This window comes from Tamandua tetradactyla, chromosome 16 (genome assembly GCF_023851605.1).
Source record: "Tamandua tetradactyla isolate mTamTet1 chromosome 16, mTamTet1.pri, whole genome shotgun sequence".
NCBI lineage: Eukaryota > Metazoa > Chordata > Mammalia > Pilosa > Myrmecophagidae > Tamandua > Tamandua tetradactyla.
This window is the reverse complement of record NC_135342.1, coordinates 49,849,188-49,872,328: the sequence shown is the minus strand read 5'-3', so window position 1 is coordinate 49,872,328 and position 23,141 is coordinate 49,849,188. Positions and strand designations below refer to the sequence as shown.

Here is a 23,141-nt window from a genome sequence, read left to right as displayed (position 1 = left end):
CAGGGTATGTTTAAAATGATGTTTGTGCTATCTCAATGATCACTGTTTACTTCTTGATACTGAAATGTTTGGGATTCTTCGATACACAGCTCCCAAACAGTAATTCACAATTCCATTCACAAAGGAAAAAAAACAGAAAGTTATTTTCAAATGAAATTTTTAATAAAGTATTGAGAAACAGGTTTTCAAAATGGCAATCTAATTAGCAGCATCTTTTGAACGGAGGAAAGTTTTCCTTTACAACATGTATCAATCAGACAAATCTCAAATTGCAATGTTTCTAAACTGATGTGGGTGCTAACACATTGTTCTAAGCAGCATCTGCTAGCCATCCCTTTATCATGTAACTGCAGTTACTATAGCATATATGGAAAATTATTCCTTTTTCTAATCAGCACACTACATGGATGAGAATACCAGCTGAATATATTAGCTCTTTGCTCATCTTCTGGAGATGCTGAATGAAAGGGGCTTGGTGATGTCTGAATATCAAGTCTTCCTCTCAATCCAACAGGCTGGACTACTAAACCCCAGTCATTAGGAAATCATCCAGTTCTCACAGGGATCACCCAAGGTAGATTCTATCTCATTTCATCTGCCCAGGTGAAATAAACAACACCCTAATTAACTCATAGGCGTGGCCCATTAGGTGGATCACTAATCACATCACACAGGGAAATTAGAAATTGCTTTCTTTAAATGCCTCCTAGCTTTGCAGGCTTGGCCCCACCCACGCCACAGTTCTCCCTACTCTGTGACTCTCAGTCAAGTAGCCACTGCGAAAACCATCTCCTCAAGGGAGGACTCAAAAGAATTTGTCACTAGGATACAGTGACACCAATCCCACATTTTGTGGTTAATAAAACAAGTTCTGCCTCCAGCTTGGCACAAGGCCCTGATATGACTTATTTCAAGCCAACCTGGAGGATTCTCAGGAAAAGCTGCCATTCATGAATGCTTCAGGAGAACTGGACACCAGGGTCCTAACCCTGATACCTTGTGGCAAAATTTACACAGGCTAGAAACTTTTCTGCCTAACCTTTTGAGCAAATTTAGTCTATTTCCTAAAAAGAGCTGGTATATTGAGTTTATTTTTTAAGTATTAAATATTTTACCTCCAAAATCTCAGATTTGCCTGACATTTTCCCCCCAAAAGGTGTCAGTGCACGTTTCTGTGGGGTTAGAAAAGCTGGGAATGCAGGGAGAAAAGAAAAAAAAGCTCTGATTTCTGATTTAACCATCTCAAACATCAAGCACTTCATTTCCTCCCCCTCCTCAAGTGTAACAAAATAAATATCAATAGGAGACACACAGTACTTTCCTGAGAAAGTCTACATATAGCATTAAGATTTCCTGCCTCAGGATATAAGTAGGAATTTTCTTTCTAAAACGGCACACCTTGGAGAGCTCGGCTCTCTTTGAATAAAAAAGGCAAGGTAGGTAACATTATCCTTTGGGGAACTCAGTATATATTTTTAAACGTTTTATTAAATCAACCTAATTTATGGGCATGTTCAGGGAGTGCAGGTAACGTGTTGCTTTAGAATACAAAGTTAATTTCCAGACTCTGGCATAGCCCTCTTCCCTCCCGGATCTTCCCACGAGCGTTTCCGAATGCCTTCGGATCCTCCGAAGCGGTTCCGAACACTGCCGAGTCCCTCCGAGCCCCGCGCCCAGCCCGTGCCGAGCCGAGCCGAGCCCCATCGACTTTTCCGGCCTCGGCTGGGCGCTGTCCACCACTCGCAACGCCTGAAAACCTCACCCAACCCCGGTGGCTGGGGTTTCTAGCGAGCTCTCAGCCCGCCACTGCAGATTACAGACCTCTGAAGTTTTGAAACATACCCCCTCAGGAGAAGGGGGTGACGCTGCTTGCCTTTACCAACCTGCAAGGGCTCCAGGCAGGTGCAACCTGCACCTTGCTGCAAGGAGCAATTCCCCAGGACCCGCATCCCCATCCATTCGGGTTGCACAAGCTCCAGAGAAGCCCCAGGCCAAATTATCCGTGGCTCAAAGAGGTGCTGAGAGCAGAGGGGCCTCTGAGAAGAAATCCCCAGGGAGCTCTCGAACAAAAATAAGAACATGTCAAGCAGATGGGGAAAATTGTCTCCGAGTCGCTACTCCCTAGCATCATGGCGCCGCCTAGAACCCGCTTGTCATGCCTGTTACACATGCAAAATTTTTTTTGCATCTTGTTTCTTCTAAAACCGCAAGCATGTTTCGTTTCCCACCCACCTTCCCACGAAAGTGGTTTTTATTTTCCATTGTTTTCCTACGGGATGCAATTACTTCGGCTATCCTGTCAAGTTGAAAAATAATCATTTTTGTTTACTGCACAGCAACCCCTAATTAGGAGTCGTGTGTGCGCGAAGGTGTCATAGCAAAGCGACGTGGAATCCTCGCTAAACAGTCTTAACGAACTCCTCCGTCTCAAACTGACAGGTCAACGGAAGCAGCCGGGCCCAGAGGCCCCGAGGGCGCGCACCCCTTCCCCGCCGGTCACCCCCTCCCCAGCCAAGCAAAGCCTGTGGGTTCACCATGAACTACCGAGCGGAGGGGGCAAGAAGCGAGCCTGAGAGTGGAAAAGAGGGGCGAGGTTCCTTATTGAGAAAGTGTGGAAGAGAAGGAATATCCCATTTGTTTTAATTTTCAACCATCACTCAAATCCACTCCCAGTTAATTGGGGGGGGGGGAACTGATATCTAAGGCAAAAGGGGGCGGCAGCATGTGGGGACTGAAATCCGCATTGTGGGTAGATTACATGGAACACGGCCTATGCAGAGTGTAAATAAATACACTGATAAAGGCCATGGAGTGAACGAAAACTACCGGTGTCAGGAGAGCAAACGCTGGGAGGATGGGGGCGGAAAGGGGCCAGGGGCAACAAGGAGGCGGGCTTTAAGTCTCACAGCCAGTGCCCCCCTTTCACCTCAGCGTTGGATACAGCTGTGCCAGTCACATCCGCCTGGAAATCCACCTCCTTCCCCCAATACACGCCCCCTCCCCTAACCCTAACCTCGCCCTATTTGGGGGGGAGGGGTAGAGAGAGAAGCAGAAACCATAGTCTCTAATTCAGCACCAAATCCATGAACAGCAGACACTGGATTCTCCAACCCAGTATAGGGCTGGGTCCCCTTCATGTTTTAGCCAAGTTCAAAATCACTGCCCCAGGAGAAGAGCACGGGGAAGTGGGGTTATGGATGCTGAAAGGGGCGGGGGTTGGGCGGTTTAGAGACAGAACGAAACAGAGACAGAGAGACAGAAATGAAGGCAGCGAGACATACCAAATACCCCCACGAGAAGGAGTAATGATCATAATCATACCAATAGTGTGATGGTCTGATCAATATGGCGGACACCGTCATTCATACAACTAGAGGCGCTCCCCTCCCCCCTCCCCCCAAAAAAACCATCCACCCCGGGAGTTGGGGTGGAGGACCCAAACCAACGTAGGGCGTGGGGGAGGGGAGTCAAATTGAAGTGTGTGTACAAATTCAAAATCAGGCCTGGAGAGCAACGGGCAGTGAGCAAGGTAATATGATAAAAAAAAAATTCTTAATAAAAGTACAAATCCCAATGCCACAGGACTTACTTCATCTGCTTCACAATCGTGCTTTTTCCTGATTCTCCAGCCCCTGTTGGGACACAGACAGGGGGGGAAAAACTGGTGAGTGTCAGCTTAGGGAACCAGGGAAAACAGAGGGGTAAGGCATGCAAGCGGGTGGGCGACCCTGGGCACATGGTGGTGACAATTCGGGACCAGGTCTCCCTGGGGGCGGGTGGAGTGGGGGAGGTGGAGTGCGGAGTGGCCGGGGTCGGGGGTGGGGGGCGGGGGTGGCAGCCGCGGGCCTTACCCAGCAGGAGTAATTTCACGTCTTTGGCGGCGCTGATGCCATCCTCTTTGAGGTTTTTCTCAATCGCCTTGCTCCGCTCGAGGGCGGCTCTCTCTTCTGCGCTCAGAGTACATCCCATGGTGGCCCCTTCCCTGCCACAGCCCGCACGACTCGCCTGGCACGGCTCTCCGGCTCGGCGCGCCCCCCACCCCCCCCCCAGAGAGCAGAGTCTGGTTCAAACGGGATAAAATCACGATATCCTTCCCTTGGCTGAAAACAAAAATGTCGAGAAACCAGGACCCCCCCAAAAGACAGCCGCTAACAAAATTCCAGTAGCGGAGACTCGCGGCAGCTGGCGGGAGTCTGGGGGTGTCGAGACGAGGGTTGCCGGGGTCTGGGGCTCCGGAGCCGAAGGAGGAGGCGCCCGGGGGCCGGGAAGGCGCGGGCTGCAGGCACTGAGGCTTGTGCACGACCCAAAATAAATAAAATAGTCGAGGCTGGAGTCGCCACGGGAGCCGGTGGAGGGTGGGGTGGGGGGCAGGGTGGGTCCTTCTGCCGCTGCTGCCGGAGGAGGAGGAGGAGGCGGCGGCGATGGCGCGGGGTGTGGAGGGAGTGAGTTAGGGGTGCCGCTAGTGCATGTGCATCGCCGGTCCTCAGCCGTGGGTGCGTCCGCGGCGCCTTCGCCGACCCCCGCGCGCTGGGCAGGGCCAGGCAGGGGGCCGGGCCGAGGGCAGGTCTCTAACAGGCGGCAGCGGCTGTGGCGCTGCCTCCCAGAGCTCGCATCGCTCGGTGGAGCCCACCGGAGAGAGAGGGAGAGCGCAAGGGAGCGGCGGCCAGCCCCGGCTCGAGGAGGAGAGAGAAAGAGAGACAGGGAGAGGTGAAGAGGGAGGGGGAAAAAAATGAAGGGGGAACGAGAGCGCGCGCCAGAGTCCGGGCGGAGGGGGGCGGTGGCGAGCTCCGCGCGCGAGTGCGCCAGCGGCTCTGCGCACCCCGCACCGCTAGCCGCCGGCTGACGTCAGCAGAGCCGCGCGCCGGGCTCCCGGGACCGGGAAGGGAGGGGACAGTGGGAAACGCGCGCGTCGGGCCTCGCGTTAGCTCGCGGTGGCGCGCGCGCGCGCGCCGCGCGGCCTCTCCTCCCCCAGCGCCCTCCGGGCCCGCGACTCCCCGGGGTGGGAGGCTGGCGAGGGCGGGGCCTAGGGCTGGGCGTGCGCGCTGCGGAGCCCCGCCCTCCTCCCCGCCCCGCGCGCGGACTGCGCGGGTCTCCTGGTCAATGGGAGCGCTGGGCTGAGCGGCCCGCGCCAAGGTGAGGCGCGCTCCTGGCCTTTCCCCAGCCCGCGCCCCACGCGGCCTCTCCCTCTCCCGCTTCCTCTCCATCTTGTCTCCAGCAACTCGCTTTCTTGGTTGGTGTCCCGCTGCTGGGGCCATAACAGCCGAGGCTGGGTTACCTCGTCAAACGTGAGGAGTTAGTGGGTCTGAATAAACCCCGCGTTCCTGGATAATTCGCCTCAACCGTCCGGCGCACTGGGGCTAGTTAGGAATTCTCGTCTTCTGCGTTCTACAGACATTTATTGAGCACCTAGTATGTGAGAGACGAGGCCCTGAGGAGAGGAAGACGACAGGATGTGACCGCCAGGGCCTGCCCTCAAGGAGTTGCTGCCTCCCTTTGCAGTGATTGACTCCGTTCCAGGATTCCCGGCCGTTGACCAATGCAGGGGACAGTTCCCCCCCACCCTCGGGAAGCTTTGGTGTAGAGAGGGGAGGGACAGATTTTAATGCGATGGTGAGCTTCGCGCCAGTGCTTGCACCCTGAACAGTTTAAAGACTTCTGCACCGTTTGGATGGTTGAGGTTTTCTATACAGAATTAACTTATCCTGTCCCTTACCCAAACACAAACACATAAGATGAACTTTGAATAGGTTTTTGGTAGGAGAAGTTTTCTTCTTTTAAAACTTTTTTTTCTCTCCCCCATCTCTCTTCCACTAGAGAGACCCAGAAATCTGGGTCAGTCACTGACTGTGCAGCTAATCAAATACTGAGGAAACACAAATTTGTCATGGATCTATTCTGGGTGGTCTCTGAGATTTTGAAGCTGTGAATTCTTACTGCACAAAATGGGTTTTTATTTTTGTTTTGTTTTGTTTTTTCACAAAATGGTTTTACAGTCAGTTCACCAGACAGCCCCAGGGGCCCTGCTAGAGAAGGGGGCCAACGGAAAAGTATGCATGGAGCTGAGAGGCCAGCGCCTGTGGGAAGCATTTTTCTAACAGTTGGGGATTTTTTGTGGCTCTGAAAACAAACATGTTTCATTTCAACAATAGAAGAAGAAAAAAGTTCTGTTCTGAAAATGTTACCTTTCCTAAAAATATATTTGCAATGGGGGAAAAGGTAGTTAAGGCCCACCCAGAAGAAACCTTTCTCCCCTGAAATATTTTATTCTTTATTTCCCAATATGAGTTTACCCCCTTGTACAAATAGCTTTATTTTTCCAAAGTTGCATGTAACGTAATTTAAAGTATTTAAAGTTGAATCACATTTTAAACATATTCTAAAGGAAACTGACAAAGGAATCCTGTAAAGAGCTGTTTTATAAAATAAGTAATTGCCTTCCTATCCCTTCTTCCCTACCTCTTTTTGTGTGGATGGGGATGGGAGGACAGGGGATAAATCTGATTTGCTTAAAATCAGGGTTTCCCTAAAAAATCAGCCTTCCAAATCCAGGTCAAAGAGCCCAACATGCAGCAGAATTTGCTACTTCCTCTATAGATTGCTTGGACAATTATGCAGATCTATTAGAGCTAGGGAAAGAAAAATATGGTAGCCTCACCCATGTTTTGCTATCCTTGCAAGGATACATCAGAAAGACTGAAGAGGCAAGAATATAACTATTGTATTGCAGCCTGCTGGTCACTTTTTACATTTTAATGCTTTTTCGTATCAAGTACTTCTTAATTTAAGATCTTAGGCTCATAAGGCATTCTGGTTTGTGTATTGAGTCAAACTATCCTTGACTTTAGGTTAAATTTATTCCTTCTTGGCATCACACCTTATATGGTGAAAGCACAAACTTGTGTTTTGTGTTTTTCTTTACTCAATACTCATTAAGCCCCTACCAACTAGGTACAAGGTAATGGTCTAGGTACTATAGAAATTATAGTTCAGGTTTGTCTACCCTGTTTCTTTTGCTGGGTCACTTTGTGTTTTTGTAGCTAGGCTTCATCAGAGACTAATAATAATCTGCTTTGTCCCTATAGTGCTTTACAGTCTACAGAACACTTTTACAAAAATTATCTCATGTGTTCCTCCCAAATAAACCTCAAATAGGTGCTGTGATATGGAAAGCATCAAGACTTAGTGAAAAGAACCTGGGCCATGGATCCAAATAGGCTTGGGTACCCATTTTACAGCCGAGGAAGCATCTGAGGGGTTGAATGACTTGTTCAAGGTCACAAAGTTATTAAATAGTAAGCCAGTGCTCGTTGTATAGGTCTCTGCACTATTTGAGAAATAGCATGTAATATAAAAATATAAATTAAGCTTCCTAGACTTAAAGAAAGCTTACAACCCCTGAACCTAATCATATTCTGGTTCCTCCAAAGAGTGAGGATGAGAACATCACCGTTCTCTGTGAGTTATTAGTATTTAGGAACTATTACAGCTGTTTAATTTGTCCACTAATTAATTCCTATGGGAATGGAGAAATTAAAATTCTAACACAAGGAATGGGGGATGCTTAGACCAGGGGCAGATTTCATTTAGTTTGATTTTATATGATTCCCAGAATTATATTTCTCTGATTATTACTGTTGGTCAGAGAATAACTCTCATTACTACATCCTTAATTAACCATCTCCCTTGCCACATACACACACACACACTGTTCTGCATATATTTAGTTTTAAATGTTAGTAATTAGAATTTTTAATATACTCTCTGAAAGGAACAACAAGGCTTACACTAAAGTCTTTTTTTTTAATTTTTAATTTTTATTTTTTCACTACAGGTGGCTCCTAATTCTGGAGAACAGTAATTCATGTTATAAGCAGTTTCCCAGCTCTAGCTTACATATGGGCTCTGATTAGATGAACTGAATTACTGTATTTCTTATGTTTAAATTATTCATTCAATTAGATATGCACTTATTGACAATCTACTATGTTTAATATTTTGATTTAGACTCAGAAGAAGGTTCTGATATAATATCTTAAATCTCTCGAAGACTTTCTCAAAAACATTCTCATCAGAATCAGCTGGGATGATTGTTAAAAATTCAGATACCCAGGTCCTGCCTCTCTTCTACCAAGTCAGACTCTTTGTAATCTGCATTGATAGCCACTCCCCAGGAGATTCTTCAGTACGCAGAGTGCTAGGTCTTATACAGAATCTGCACGTGCCAATGAATTCTGCTAGAGGCTTACTTTCTTAAAGTCCAGGAATCTCCCTTGTTTCCTAATCCTTCAGCTTTTCTTCCTGTTTACTGGTTTGTTTGTTTTTGTCAAAGGAAAAAAAATATGGAAATCACCTAATCAAAATGTACCACCCACAATTGGGTGGGTCACATCTCCATGGATACAATACAAAAGATCCTGCACAGCAATATTGAATGAGGATTAAAGAACATGGCTTTTCTGGGGTATACAACAGTTTTAAACTGCCACATTATTCTTTATGAACTCTATTGTCACTGGAAGAAAATAGGCTAAAATGAGTGGGTCATGATCTAAATGAAACCAAACTAAACGTTAAGTGAATTAGGCATTTTAGGGAGGATAGTAGATCATTAGAGATTTGAGGTTGCTCCACTAAGGGTTTTACTATAAAACTGATAGCTCATAATCTGATTTAGTAGTGAACATAGTTTATAAGAATGTATGGATACAGCTAAGTTTCTGATAAATATTTGTTTATTTAGTTTCTGATAAATATTTGGGATTAATAATAGGAGGTACTGTTCAATGTTTTTTGTATCCTTAGAAGACTGGCCCTCTAGCCCATATTCAGCACTTTCCGGACTAATATTATTTTGTGCACATTTCTCAGACCTACCAGAGCAATGGGTCTCAACTGTTACTATGCATAAGAATGCTTTTTTAATTGCAGATGCTTTTTTAATTGCAGATTCCTGGGTCCCATCTTAGAATTTCTGAATCAGTAAGTCTTAGGTAAAGCCTGGGAGTCTTCATTTGCACAATCATAGTATTCCCTCTCCCCCAATGATAGTATTGTACTGTAGGAAACACTTCACTGGACTGTAAACTCATCTGAGGTGACAGAGTTGTCTTTTCTCTTTGCGTATATCCCAAAATGTTAAGCATGGCCCACCGTCCACCAGATCATCAATTTGAGTATTTGCTAACTAAATTCATCTGTCTTTAGGTGTTTCTGTTTGCTAAAGAAGCTGGAAATATATATATATATATTGGCTTTTATAAAGAGGATTTATTAAAAGTTACAATTCTAAGGCCAAAAAATGTCCAAATTAAGGCACCCAGTAAGAGGATACCTTCTGGAAGAAAGGCTGATTTTCTCTGTCTGGGTTTCTCTGTCACTTGGGAAGGCACATGGCAACATCTGCTGTCCTGCCCTTCTAGTTTCTGGTTTCAGACACCTTTCTCAGCCTCTGGCATCTCTTGGGGCTTTTGGCATTTTCTGGGGCTTCCAGCATTTTCTGCATCTTCAAACGTCTGTGTCTGTTCTCTGTGTGGGCTCTTTTAAGGACTTCAGTAAACGAATCTAATCAAAAGATTCCATCCACAATTGGGTGAGTCCCATCTCCATGGAAACAATCTAATCAAAAGGTCCCACCCGCAATTGGATGGGTCACATCTCCATAGAAACAACCCAGTCAAAAGTCCCACCCAACAATAGGTCTGCCCCCACAAAATCAGATTAGGATTGAAAGAACATGGCTTTTCTGGGGTACATAACAGTTTCAAACCAGCACAGTAGGCAAGGGCTAAATCAGATAATATCAAACTTCATCTTAGCTTTGTGATTTTTAAAAATATACATTTTTTTCTACTTCACTCTGGAAAATTATTTTGAGATCGTGAAAATTTAAAAAGGTAATGGCTTATCTTTAAGTAAGGTTCTGAAAAATGAATGGGAGATTCATTGAGTTTTAGGAGCTTATGTGAAGAAAAATCAGGTGCTTTTGAAGTTTCTATCAGAAAACTCTGTTAAATTTTGTGTCCCATTTTATTATTTTGTAGAAGTCATGAAAGAAAAAACTCCTTATTTATAGTTGTTAGGAGTAGAAGATGCTAATGGAAGAGAAAGGGCTTTTGTGTACTTTTAAATGAAGGGACTTGCACAAAGGAGCAGATTAAGATTTGTAGGTAATTGGATTGAGCTCTTAATTTGTTGAAGTCCATTATGTGTTCACATCATTTGGTGAGCGCTCTTTGATGGTTTAAGAACCCCAAAGATGGTGTGATTTGTGATTTTTTTTCAATTTAGGGCAGCAAGAGAATCCCACAGAGACATCTTTCGCTTGAATAAAGTACAAAGTTGGAGGGGGCCTGGGCTAGTGCTTTCACATTGATAAGATTGACCAAGAGCTGAAATTGAAGTTGGAAGTCTGGCTAATATGAAGGCATTGCCCCATAGATATGGTTCCCTGTTGGAATTTTCTTGGAAAATATTTCATCTGAAACTAAGGTTCTTGTTTGCTATGATGAGGATAATAGTATTTTCAACCTACCTGAGTTGAGTTGACAGATGAGATTAGCAGGAACATGTTTCTAAAATATTTATTTAATACCTATTAAATCCTTCAGAAGACAGGAGAGTCCCTAACACAAAGGTTTATTGCAATATTTATCATATTTTCTGTTTCCATAGAGCTTTTCACATATGCAGCACAAACCTCTTTTAAACATTATCTCATTAGTCTTTCGTAAGCTTAAAGGTCCAAAGTCTTATTACCACATTGTTATTTAGATATAGAACTGTTTTTGTTTCTATCAATTGTATTTGTGAAAGCAAATAGTAAGTGAATATTACCTGTTTTGGTTTGCCAATGCTGCCGTAATGCAATATACCAGAAATGAATTGGCTTTTATAAAGGGAACTTATTAAGTTACAAGTTACAATTCTAAAGCTGTGAAAATGTCCAAATTAAGGCACAAATAAGACGATACCTTCTTTCAGGAAAGGCTGATCAAATCTCTTCCAGGATTTCTCTGTCACATTGGAAAGCATGTGGCTGACATGTCCTGGTCCTTTGCTCCCCTGTTGCGTTGCTTTCAGCGTTTGATCCCATTGGCCCCCTATGCTCTCCAAGCATCTCAAAATGGCTGTATGTGGTTTTATCTCTTTGTATTGGATCTTTTAAGTACTCCAATAAACTAATTAAGGCCCATCTTAAATTGGTGGGGTCACAGCTCCATAACCATAATCTAATAAAAAGGTCACATTCATAATTGTATGTGTCACATTTCCATGGAAACAGCTAATGACGAGGTCCCATCCTACAACAACACGATTGGATTAGGATTAAAAGAACATGGTTTTTCTGGGGGTACATAACAGTTTCAAACCAGCACGTTATCCAAACCCAGTTAAAACGAGTTTGAATCGGTCATAACAATTGTGAAGTATGAATCAGTCCAAACTTATTAGAAAAGGTTTGGTGCTTACCAGACTAGACTGATTTAATTTTTAAAAATATTTTTATTGGTAAAACAACATACAAACATACGAACATTCTTAACATACAAAGATTCCATACATGGTTATACTGATATAATTTTGTGACTTATCTGCATCATCAAAAGTACATGTGGTTTGGGGTGTTCCCTAAGTCTGCCAGGTCCCAAGAGCATGGTGTTCTAGTGGTTTAACATGGTTCTTCAGTTGAGATGACATTTAGATGTGTCCTCAAAGGTCTTCAAAACTCTCTGTGGCAGAGAAAAACATTTTAATGAAATTCCTATGTGTACGATGGAGCACATAGAAAATTGAAGGACAATTCAGAGAGAGACACATTTTCAACCAGACACCTATCCCATAGGGCTTTTGACTACAATCATTCAGAACTTGAAGTAGAAAGAACAGAATGGAACTGATTTTCCCCTCAAGCTGTCCCTGCAGTCCACTGTGTTTCCCTCTGGCTTCTGTAGCTTTGGAGAGAGCTAAGAGAAAAGGAAAGAAAAAGGAGAAAGACGACTCTGAATCAGTTACATCCAATATAAAATGAAAAACTGTACTGCTCCTAATGACCAAACAGGGGACAAATACAGATCTCAAAAATCACTGAATGTAGTGGTTTAACAATAACCCCGAAATTACTGAGGCAGATGTCTAAAAGCAATCTTAAAAATAGAAAGAAAAAAGTCAATTCTATGATCCTGGAGGTGGACGGAATGGGGCAGTAAAAGAAAAAGGATAGATTTGGGGATTGGTCAACTTGATCATCCTTTCTTTGATTCCATCTGCTTCTGTTCTAGGAAGGGAGTAAGACCAATCAGTTTTTCTTTTTTCTCTTTTGCTTCCTTCATTGTTGCCCCACTCATAAACATTTCCCCAACAGGAAATAGTAGTAACTGATATTTTCCCTATCATCTTTGTTTATTTAATACATATTTATTGTGTGCTTACCCTTTGTCAAACAGTATGTTGGCTGCTGGAAATACAATGTGGAATATGACACACATGATCCCCTGCCATTGTAGTGCTTATATTCTCTGACCTTTGAATTATAGAAATTTCTCATATATTATTTGATTTAATCCTTTTTAACAGCCCTTTGACATAGCCAAAATGTCTGTTTTCTTTCATGCATGATAAAATTAAGCTTAGGGAAGTCCAAGTCTTGATTTACCCAAGACCACACTAGTTGTATAATCAAGCTGGTAGCCCTAATTTTTAAATTTAATGACATTGGTCTTTCTGCCAAATCACATCACTTCTTTAACATCCAAGGTTCAAAGATTATATCTAAGTTCCTCTTTAAATTTCAACTTGTCTAATTATGTTATTCAAAATTTACCGTGCTTTTATTTAAACCAGTAATCCCTTCCCTCTTTGTCAGATATTATTGGTCAGATATAAGTAAAGGTGAAATAATGTTATGCAAGCAATTTATGATCCCATAATATTTATTCTAACAAATTTTTCCTCGTTGTTAATACTGGATAGATTATCTTTTCAGTGCATAATTTTCAGAATGTTCTCCATGTTTTGTAGCTCTCCCCTAGAAAGATAACAAATAATTGGGGTAGGTGATATACAGCTATTAAAGGAAGACATTGGAAGGCTTCAATCCCAATAGGTTTGTAGAAGCAGTATATGAAAGTAGTCTTCAAAACCGTAGGGAAGTAAAATTAGGAAAGACAGAGTGAAAAGAACATTGAACTAGGAAACAAGCCATAAGACTTTTAGTCTGGAATCAGTCAACTTTGGGAAATTCAGTTCACTTTCTGGCCTCAATTTCCTCAAGGAACTGAATTTTAAGTACCGTCTATATTCCAGATCCATAATTCTAAATCTGAGTTGGGAGTACAGAGAACCTGGTGATGACATAAATAGAAGGCAGAGCTGTAGTAGGTAGGAACCCCTCAGGGAGCAAAGCAAGAAACTGTTAAAAATCCACTCAATCCTTGAATCTGAGCACATCTGTTTCACTGTTGAAATGATTCCCTTCACTTTTTAAATTTTTTTTGAGAGAGAAAGAAAAATAGTTTTTGTTTTTTACATTCTGAAGTAAATGGAAAGAAGATATCCATATTTTACCAACATTTTATGTATGTGTAGCCTTTGTCCAAATTTACCATCTTGTAAAAGTACTGTACAGTATCATAACCAGGATATTGACATTAATACTGTCAAATAGAGAGAGAACATTTCCACCACAAGTATCACTCATTTTTTGCTTGTATAGCCACACCTGCTTCCCTCCTACCTACAATATCTCCATATGCAGGCAACCACTAATCTGATCTCAATCTCAAAATTTTATTTCAAAAATGTTTGGAAATATATAGTATGCCACCTTTGGGGCTGGCTTCTTTCACTTAGCATAATTTTCAGGAGATTCATCCAATTTATTATTCAGTATTCAGCATGTACAACAGTTTGGTTAACCATTCTTCAACCTTTCATCCAGTGAAGGATGGTTCTGATTTTGGACTATTATAAATAAAGCTGCTATAAACATCTATGTATAGTTTCTTATGTGAATTTAAGTTTTGCTTTTTCTGGGATAAATGCCCAGGAGTGCAATTGCTAGATCATATGGTAGTTTCATGTTTATTTTTTAAAGAAAATGCTAATTATTTTCTAGAATAGCTGTAATCATTTTACATCCCCATGTGTTGAGTATGAATGATTCAGCTTTTCTGCATCCTTGCAATTATATATTGTTATAAATATTTTTTATTATAGCCATTTTGAAAGGTAGGTAGTAATATATGATTGTGTATTTAATATGCTTTTCCCTAATGGTTGAAGATTCGGAATATCTTTTCATATGCTTATTTGCAATCCGTGTATCCTCCTTGGTCATATGCTCCCAAAATTTGTGTCCATTTTTAAAAGGACATTTTTGTTTTATTTATTTTTTTATGGTTGAGTTTTACGATTTCTTGACATATATTTTGGATACTATTCCTTTGTCAGATACGTGACAGGCAAATGCTTTCTCTCATTCTATAGATCGCCTTTTTAACCTCTTAACAGGATCTTTTACAAAGCAAAATGAGATCTTTGTTATAGTCCCACAAGCTCTTAATGCTCTGCTCTTTTTTTGTGTTTTTCAGTATATTCTCTGTCCTTTTTTCAGATGAGTCAATTTTGATTGTTTTATCTTCCAGTTCACTAATTCTTTTCTCTGCCTTCTCCATTCTGCTATTGAGTTCATACAATAGGCTTTTAAATTGCAGTTATCATATTTTTAAATTCTAAAACTTCTGTTTGTTTCTTTATTATATGTTCTATTTCCTTTTAGAGAGATTTCCATTATTTGTTGATACTTTTAACTTTTCATTTGTCCCAAGCATGTTTATAATTGTTCATTGGAGCATTTTTTTTTATCATAGCCACTTTAAAATCTCTGTCATATAATTCTAGCATTTCTATTATCTCAGTGTTGATGCCTATTGATTGCTTTTTTTTTATTCATTCAGTTTGAGTTCTTCCTTGTTCTTGGTATGATGAGTGATTTTGAATTAAAACCTAGACATCACGTTATAAGAGTGTTGATTTTATTTAAACCTTGTGTTATAACTGTTTTTCTATGACACTGCTCTGATTGTGAAGTAGAAAAGAGTTTATTAATGATCTTGCAAGAATGGGCATGCAACTGAAAAATGAGTTACTTTTTAACTCCCTGTAGGTGAGGAATGAATCTCTCATACTTCCTGTGGTATTTGTTATAAATATAAGCCTTTATAAACAAAACAAGCCAATATTATTATGAAAGGGATGTGGTTTGACTTTTATTTTCCAACATAGAAATTACACCATTTCTAGAAATACTGGAATTTTTTTTAACCCATCATGAAAGGTTTTCTCCAGATTGCCATGTATCCCTTTCGGCATAGCAGGCAGATAATGGCTCGTAATCATTACCCAATTGATTTTGAGAATATCTCTTTGTGAATGAATAGGATGAGTGGGGAGCGATCCAGAGGGCTAGGAGGGGATGACCAAGGGAGTGGCATAAATTTAGGAATGAGACAACCAGTGATAACTAACCAAAACGGCAGGGGGCCTTAACAAAATCTGCCCTCTCCTGACAGCCTGCACCAGTTTTTATTCAGTGTTCTTGTGGTTTTCTGTGGCATTAGCTCTAGCAGTTCTGATTCTTCATTTATTTCCTGCATATCTACAGTATATCTGCCAGATTAGGAAGCACCTCAGTTGCAATTACTAGTTGCTCCATGCCTACTTGTTGAAAGGGTTTCATCAAGAGTATGGAGGAATTCAGCATGATGCTACCACAGCCTTGGAGATACCAGTGCTCTAAGCATGAATAACTAAGAATTAATGGGTTTATATAATAGTAAGCTAAAAATTAAAAGGTTTTCTTTTACTACAGAAGCAATCTACTCTTTAAAAGAAAAGTAGAATGGACAGAAGTCACCTGAATTCTCTACCCTAGAGTTATTAGACTGTGACATTTCAGAAATTCTTAGGGTGAAGAGAACTTGCTGGTGGCTCCAGAATCCAGCTGTCCACTGCTCTCTCTCAAGGAGCTATTCTATTTAGAAATCTGCTTCTTTTACATCTGGCTGTCATCACTGTAACTTCTGAGAAGAATCACCATCATCCTTGGTGTCAGCATCCTCAGGCTTAAGTCTGAAGCAGAATTCAAATAGGTAATGGGAATTTGGGTCAGATAGTTCCTTTCCAATCCTTTCATCAGGGCCACTTAGCGTTCTGGGACAGGCTAACCCTTGCCACAGGTCCTGGACTGAACCAGGCCATGCACAAGGAAAATCTAAGAACCCCCAGATAGGCTGCTGGGTGATTTAGCATCAAATCAACTTTCTGTGCTGGCCCTTCTCTCAGATTACCCTGGCCATAGAAAGTAGGCTCTCAATTTGTCCTTGTGACTAGGGCCTCTTTTTTTTTTGGTTCTTTTGTATCTGATTCTGACCTAGCTTTGGGATTGGAGTTCTAATTATAACAGTTATTAACTATTATTAACATGATATTCTCAACCTCATGTTAATTAGAATCCAATCTCTAAAACTAAGTCTGCTTGACTTGTAGGTTACTACAAGCTAACACATCTCTGATATCTGTCATCTGTCTGCATCTGTCTGTTTGGAACTTTGCCTATCGCTGGTGACTGATTCCTAATACATAGCTCTTCTTTTAGATTTCCACCTGTTGACATTGTAGGATCTTCCCTCAAACTCTGTAGTGGCCTACATGAACCTCCTGCTTCTATCAGACTCCCTTGACACCACCTTGCTTGCATGTTTGGAAATCCTTTTGGTCTCAGTGCAGTGGGCCTGATATCCTGCCTAGTCCCAGTGGGATTGCCTGTAGTCAGTTTCAAATGTAATGTGCTTAAAAGTCACCTAAGGTGCTTATTAAAAGGACAAGGCCTTGGTCTCCACTCTTGGAAATTATGATTCAGTAACTCTGAATATTACATTCTCTACATTTAGAAATCTGCACTTTAATATATACTCCCAAATAATTTTGAAGTAGGTAGTATAAAAATTACACCTTGGGAAACTTGATATAGTCTCTGGGGCTTCACCCTTCCTTATCCAGCCTTATTACCAACAAAAACTGATTTTATTTTATTTATTTACTTACTTATTTTTTTTTTAATTTTTTTATTAACGGAAAGAAAAAAAAAAGAAATTAACACAACATTTAGAAATCATACCATTCTACATATGCACTCAGTAATTCTTAACATCATCACATAGATGCATGATCATTGTTTCTTAGTACATTTGCATCGGTTTAGAGGAACTAGCAACACAACAGAAAAAGATATAAAATGTTAATATAAAGAAAAGAAATAAAAGTAGTAATAATAGTAAAAAACAGCAACAACAAACAAACCAACAAGCAAACAAAAACAAAAAAAACCCTATAGCTCAGATGCAGCTTCATTCAGTATTTTAACATGATTACTTTACAATTAGGTATTATTGTGCTGTCCATTTTTGAGTTTTTGTATCTAGTCCTGTTGCACAGTCTGTATCCCTTCAGCTTCAATTACCCATTGTCTTACCCTGTTTCTAACTCCTGCTGAACTCTGTTACCAATGACATATTTCAAGTTTATTCTCGGATGTCTGTTCACATCAGTGGGACCATACAGTATTTGTCCTTTAGTTTTTGGCTGGATTCACTCAGCATAATATTCTCTAGGTCCATCCATGTTATTACATGGTTCATAAGTTTATCTTGTCTTAAAGCTGCATAATATTCCATCGTATGTATATACCACAGTTTGTTTAGCCACTCTTCTGTTGATGGAGATTTTGGCTGTTTCCATCTCTTTGCAATTGTAAATAACGCTGCTATAAACATTGGTGTGCAAATGTCCGTTTGTGTCTTTGCCCTTAAGTCCTTTGAGTAGATACCTAGCAATGGTATTGCTGGGTCGTATGGCAATTCTATATTCAGCTTTTTGAGGAACCGCCAAACTGCCTTCCACAGTGGTTGCACCCTTTGACATTCCCACCAACAGTGGATAAGTGTGCCTCTTTCTCCGCATCCTCTCCAGCACTTGTCATTTTCTGTTTTGTTGATAATGGCCATTCTGGTGGGTGTGAGATGATATCTCATTGTGGTTTTGATTTGCATTTCTCTAATGGCCAGGGACATTGAGCATCTCTTCATGTGCCTCTTGGCCATCCGTATTTCTTCTTCTGGTAGGTGTCTGTTTAAGTCTTTTTCCCATTTTGTAATTGGGTTGGCTGTCTTTTTGTTGTTGAGTTGAACAATCTCTTTATAAATTCTGGATACTAGACCTTTATCTGATATGTCGTTTCCAAATATTGTCTCCCATTGTGTAGGCTGTCTTTCTACTTTCTTGATGAAGTTCTTTGAAGCACAAAAGTGTTTAATTTTGAGGAGCTACCATTTATTTATTTCCTTCTTCAGTGCTCTTGCTTTAGGTTTAAGGTCCATAAAACCACCTCCAGTTGTAAGATCCATAAGATATCTCCCAACATTTTCCTCTAACTGTTTTATGGTCTTAGACCTAATGTTTAGATCTTTGATCCATTTTGAGTTAACTTTTGTATAGGGTGTGAGAGATGGGTCTTCTTTCATTCTTTTGCATATGGATATCCAGTTCTCTAGGCACCATTTATTGAAGAGACTGTTCTGTCCCAGGTGAGTTGGCTTGACTGCCTTATCAAAGATCAAATGTCCATAGATGAGAGGGTCTATATCTGAGCACTCTATTCGATTCCATTGGTCGATGTATCTATCTTTATGCCAATACCATGCTGTTTTGACCACTGTGGCTTCATAATATGCCTTAAAGTCAGGCAGCGCGAGACCTCCAGCTTCGTTTTTTTTCCTCAAGATGTTTTTAGCAATTCGGGGCACCCTGCCCTTCCAGATAAATTTGCTTATTGGTTTTTCTATTTCTGAAAAATAAGTTGTTGGGATTTTGATTGGTATTGCATTGAATCTGTAAATCAATTTAGGTAGGATTGACATCTTAACTATATTTAGTCTTCCAATCCATGAACACGGTATGCCCTTCCATCTATTTAGGTCTTCTGTGATTTCTTTTAACATTTTTTTGTAGTTTTCTTTATATAGGCTTTTTGTCTCTTTGGTTAAATTTATTCCTAGGTATTTTATTCTTTTAGTTGCGATTGTAAATGGGATTCGTTTCTTGATTTCTGCCTCAGCTTGTTCATTACTAGTGTATAGAAAAGCTACAGATTTTTGAATGTTGATCTTGTAGCCTGCTACTTTGCTGTACTCATTTATTAGCTCTAGTAATTTTGTTGTGGATTTTTCTGGGTTTTCTACATATAGTATCATATCGTCTGCAAACAGTGATAGTTTTACTTCTTCCTTTCCAATTTTGATGCCTTGTATTTCTTTTTCTTGCCTAATTGCTCTGGCTAGAACTTCCAACACAATGTTGAATAATAGTGGTGATAGTGGACATCCTTGTCTTGTTCCTGATCTTAGGGGGAAAGTTTTCAATTTTTCCCCATTGAGGATGATATTAGCTGTGGGTTTTTCATATATTCCCTCTATCATTTTAAGGAAGTTCCCTTGTATTCCTATCTTTTGAAGTGTTTTCAGCAGGAAAGGATGTTGAATCTTGTCAAATGCCTTCTCTGCATCAATTGAGATGATCATGTGATTTTTCTGCTTTGATTTGTTGATATGGTGTATTACATTAATTGATTTTCTTATGTTGAACCATCCTTGCATACCTGGGATGAATCCTACTTGGTCATGATGTATAATTCTTTTAATGTGTTGTTGGATACGATTTGCTAGAATTTTATTGAGAATTTTTGCATCTGTATTCATTAGAGAGATTGGTCTGTAGTTTTCTTTTTTTGTAATATCTTTGCCTGGTTTTGGTATGAGGGTGATGTTGGCTTCATAGAATGAATTAGGTAGTTTTCCCTCCACTTCGATTATGTTGAAGAGTTTGAGGAGAGTAGGTACTAATTCTTTCTGGAATGTTTGATAGAATTCACATGTGAAGCCGTCTGGTCCTGGACTTTTCTTTTTAGGGAGCTTTTGAATAACTAATTCAATCTCTTTACTTGTGATTGGTTTGTTGAGGTCGTCTATTTCTTCTTGAGTCAAAGCTGGTTGTTCATGTCTTTCCAGGAACCTGTCCATTTCTTCTAAATTGTTGTATTTATTAGCGTAAAGTTGTTCATAGTATCCTGTTATTACCTCCTTTATTTCTGTGAGGTCAGTAGTTATGTCTCCTCTTTCATTTCTAATCTTATTTATTTGCATCCTCTCTCTTCTTCTTTTTGTCAGTCTTGCTAAGGGCCCATCAATCTTGTTGATTTTCTCATAGAACCAACTTCTGGTCTTATTGATTTTCTCTATTGTTTTCATGTTTTCAATTTCATTTATTTCTGCTCTAATCTTTGTTATTTCTTTCCTTTTGCTTGCTTTGGGATTAGTTTGCTGTTCTTTCTCCAGTTCTTCCAAGTGGACAGTTAATTCCTGCATTTTTGCCTTTTCTTCTTTTCTGATAAAGGCATTTAGGGCAATAAATTTCCCTCTTAGCACTGCCTTTGCTGCGTCCCATAAGTTTTGATATGTTGTGTCTTCATTTTCATTTGCCTCTAGGTATTTACTAATTTCTCTTGCAATTTCTTCTTTGACCCACTTGTTGTTTAAGAGTGTGTTGTTGAGCCTCCATGTATTTATGAATTTTCTGGCACTCCGCCTATTGTTGATTTCCAACTTCATTCCTTTATGATCCGAGAAAGTGTTGTGTATGATTTCAATCTTTTTAAATTTGTTAAGACTTGCTTTGTGACCCAGCATATGGTCTATCTTTGAGAATGATCCATGAGCACTTGAGAAAAAGGTGTATCCTGCTGTTGTGGGATGTAATGTCCTATAAATGTCTGTTAAGTCAAGCTCATTTATAGTAATATTCAGGTTCTCTATTTCTTTATTGATCCTCTGTGTAGATGTTCTGTCCATTGATGAGAGTGGTGAATTGAAGTCTCCAACTATTATGGTATATGTGTCTATTTCCCTTTTCAGTGTTTGCAGTGTATTCCTCACGTATTTTGGGGCATTCTGGTTCGGTGCGTAAATATTTATGATTGTTATGTCTTCTTGCTTAATTCTTCCTTTTAATAGTATATAGTGTCCTTCTTTGTCTCTTTTAACTGTTTTACATTTGAAGTCTAACTTGTTGGATATTAGTATAGCCACTCCTGCTCTTTTCTGGTTGTTATTTGCATGAAATATCTTTTCCCAACCTTTCACTTTCAACCTATATTTATCTTTGGGTCTAAGATGTGTTTCCTGTAGACAGCATATAGAAGGATCCTGTTTTTTAATCCATTCTGCCAGTCTATGTCTTTTAATTGGGGAATTCAGTCCATTGACATTTAGAGTTATTACTGTTTGGATAATATTTTCCTCTACCATTTTGCCTTTTGTATTATATATATCATATCTGACTTTCCTTCTTTCTACACTTTTCTCCATGTCTCTCTCTTCTGTCTTTTTGTATCTGACTCTAGTGCTTCCTTTAGTATTTCTTGCAGAGCTGGTCTCTTGGTCACAAATTCTCTAAGTGACTTTTTGTCTGAGAATGTTTTAATTTCTCCCTCATTTTTGAAGGACAATTTTGCTGGATATCGGAGTCTTGGCTGGCAGTTTTTCTCTTTTAGTAACTTAAATATATCATCCCACTGTCTTCTAGCTTCCATGGTTTCTGCTGAGAAATCTACACATAGTCTGATTGGGTTTCCCTTGTATGTGACGGATTGTTTTTCTCTTGCTGCTTTCAAGATCCTCTCTTTCTCTTTGACCTCTGACATTCTAACTAGTAAGTGTCTTGGGGAACGCCTATTTGTGTCTAATCTCTTTGGGGTGCGCTGTACTTCTTGGATCTGTAATTTTAGGTCTTTCATAAGAGTTGGGAAATTTTCAGTGATAATTTCTTCCATTAGTTTTTCTCCTCCTTTTCCCTTCTCTTCTCCTTCTGGGATACCCACTACACGTATATTTGTACGGTTCACATTGTCCTTGAGTTCCCTGATACCTTGTTCAAATTTTTCCATTCTTTTCCGGATAGTTTCTGTTTCTTTTTGGAATTCAGATGTTTCATCCTCCAAATCACTAATTCTATCTTCTGTTTCTTTAAATCTGTCGTTGTAGGTATCCATTGTTTTTTCCATCTTTTCTACTTTATCTTTCACTTCCATAAGTTCTGTGATTTTTTTTTTCAGTTTTTCTGTTTCTTCTTTATGTTCAGCCCATGTCTTCCTCATGTCCTCCCTCAATTTATCAATTTCGTTTTTGAAGAGGTTTTCCATTTCTGTTCGTATATTCAGCATTAGTTGTTTCAGCTCCTGTATCTCATTTGAACTATTGGTTTCTTCGTTTGACTGGGCCATATGTTCAATTTTCTGAGCGTGATCCATTATCTTCTGCTGGCGTCTGGGCATTTAGTCAGATTTCCCTGGGTGTTCGACCCCACAGGTTGAAAGATTTTTCTGTGCAATCTCTGGGTTCTGTTTTTCTTATCCTGCCCAGTAGGTGGCGCTCGTGGCACACGTTTGTCTACGGGTTCCACCAGTGAAAGTTGCTGTGAGTCCTTTAACTCTAGAAAATTCTCACCGTAGGGGAGGTTCGGTAGCCGAAGCGTCTTGGAAGAATGCCAGCCGGCCTGGGGTTCCGAATGCGGGGAGGGTCGCCGGCCGCCGCAGCACGGGAGAGCGTCCGGCCGAATTAGCTAGTCGGCCCGGGGCACCAAGCGTGGCAGGAGGGCGCCAGCTGTCACAGCCCGGGAGAGTGCACTATTCCCAGCCGACGGGGGAGTCACGTGTTTGGAAGGGATCCCCCGGTCACTGTTCTCCGCAGTCTGGGGATTTCCAACCCAACTATCTCAGTTGTTCCGGGGGGCCTCGTGTGGTGGGGGCACCAGCCGCTGTGGCCTAAGGGGACCGCCTGTCCAATTCTACCAGCTGGCCTGGGAAGGTGGAGGGGAGGGACTCCGGTCGCTTGCCGTCCCACCCAGGAAAGCCCGTGCCCCTTGGTGATCTCACCGGAGCTGGTTCTCCCAGATTGTCAGCCATTCCAGGATGGGGTACGCCGTCCCTTTGATCTCCCTCGTCGCTCCGGGAGCTGCTCTGTATTATCTGCACT

The 23,141-nt window shown here is 41.1% G+C and overlaps 1 protein-coding gene across 7 annotated transcripts in view; it reads right to left on the bottom strand.

Moving 5' to 3' along the window:
* The window catches only part of GNAO1 (G protein subunit alpha o1), a 182,736-nt gene extending 178,246 nt beyond the window's left edge, over positions 1-4,490 (bottom strand). For 3 of the 7 annotated variants that reach the window (XM_077132485.1, XM_077132487.1, XM_077132488.1), the window contains exon 1: positions 3,590-3,769. Coding sequence is in view for 3 of the 7 variants with exons in the window: in XM_077132484.1 (XP_076988599.1) it covers positions 3,590-3,632; positions 3,852-3,969 (161 nt within the window). In the remaining 4 variants the exon portion in view is untranslated. Of the gene's footprint in view, positions 1-3,321; positions 3,449-3,589; positions 3,770-3,851 lie in introns of those variants that run through there. The other 4 variants (XM_077132484.1, XM_077132483.1, XM_077132489.1 and 1 more) reach the window with 4 other exon arrangements.
* Between the last annotated feature and the right edge of the window lie 18,651 nt (positions 4,491-23,141).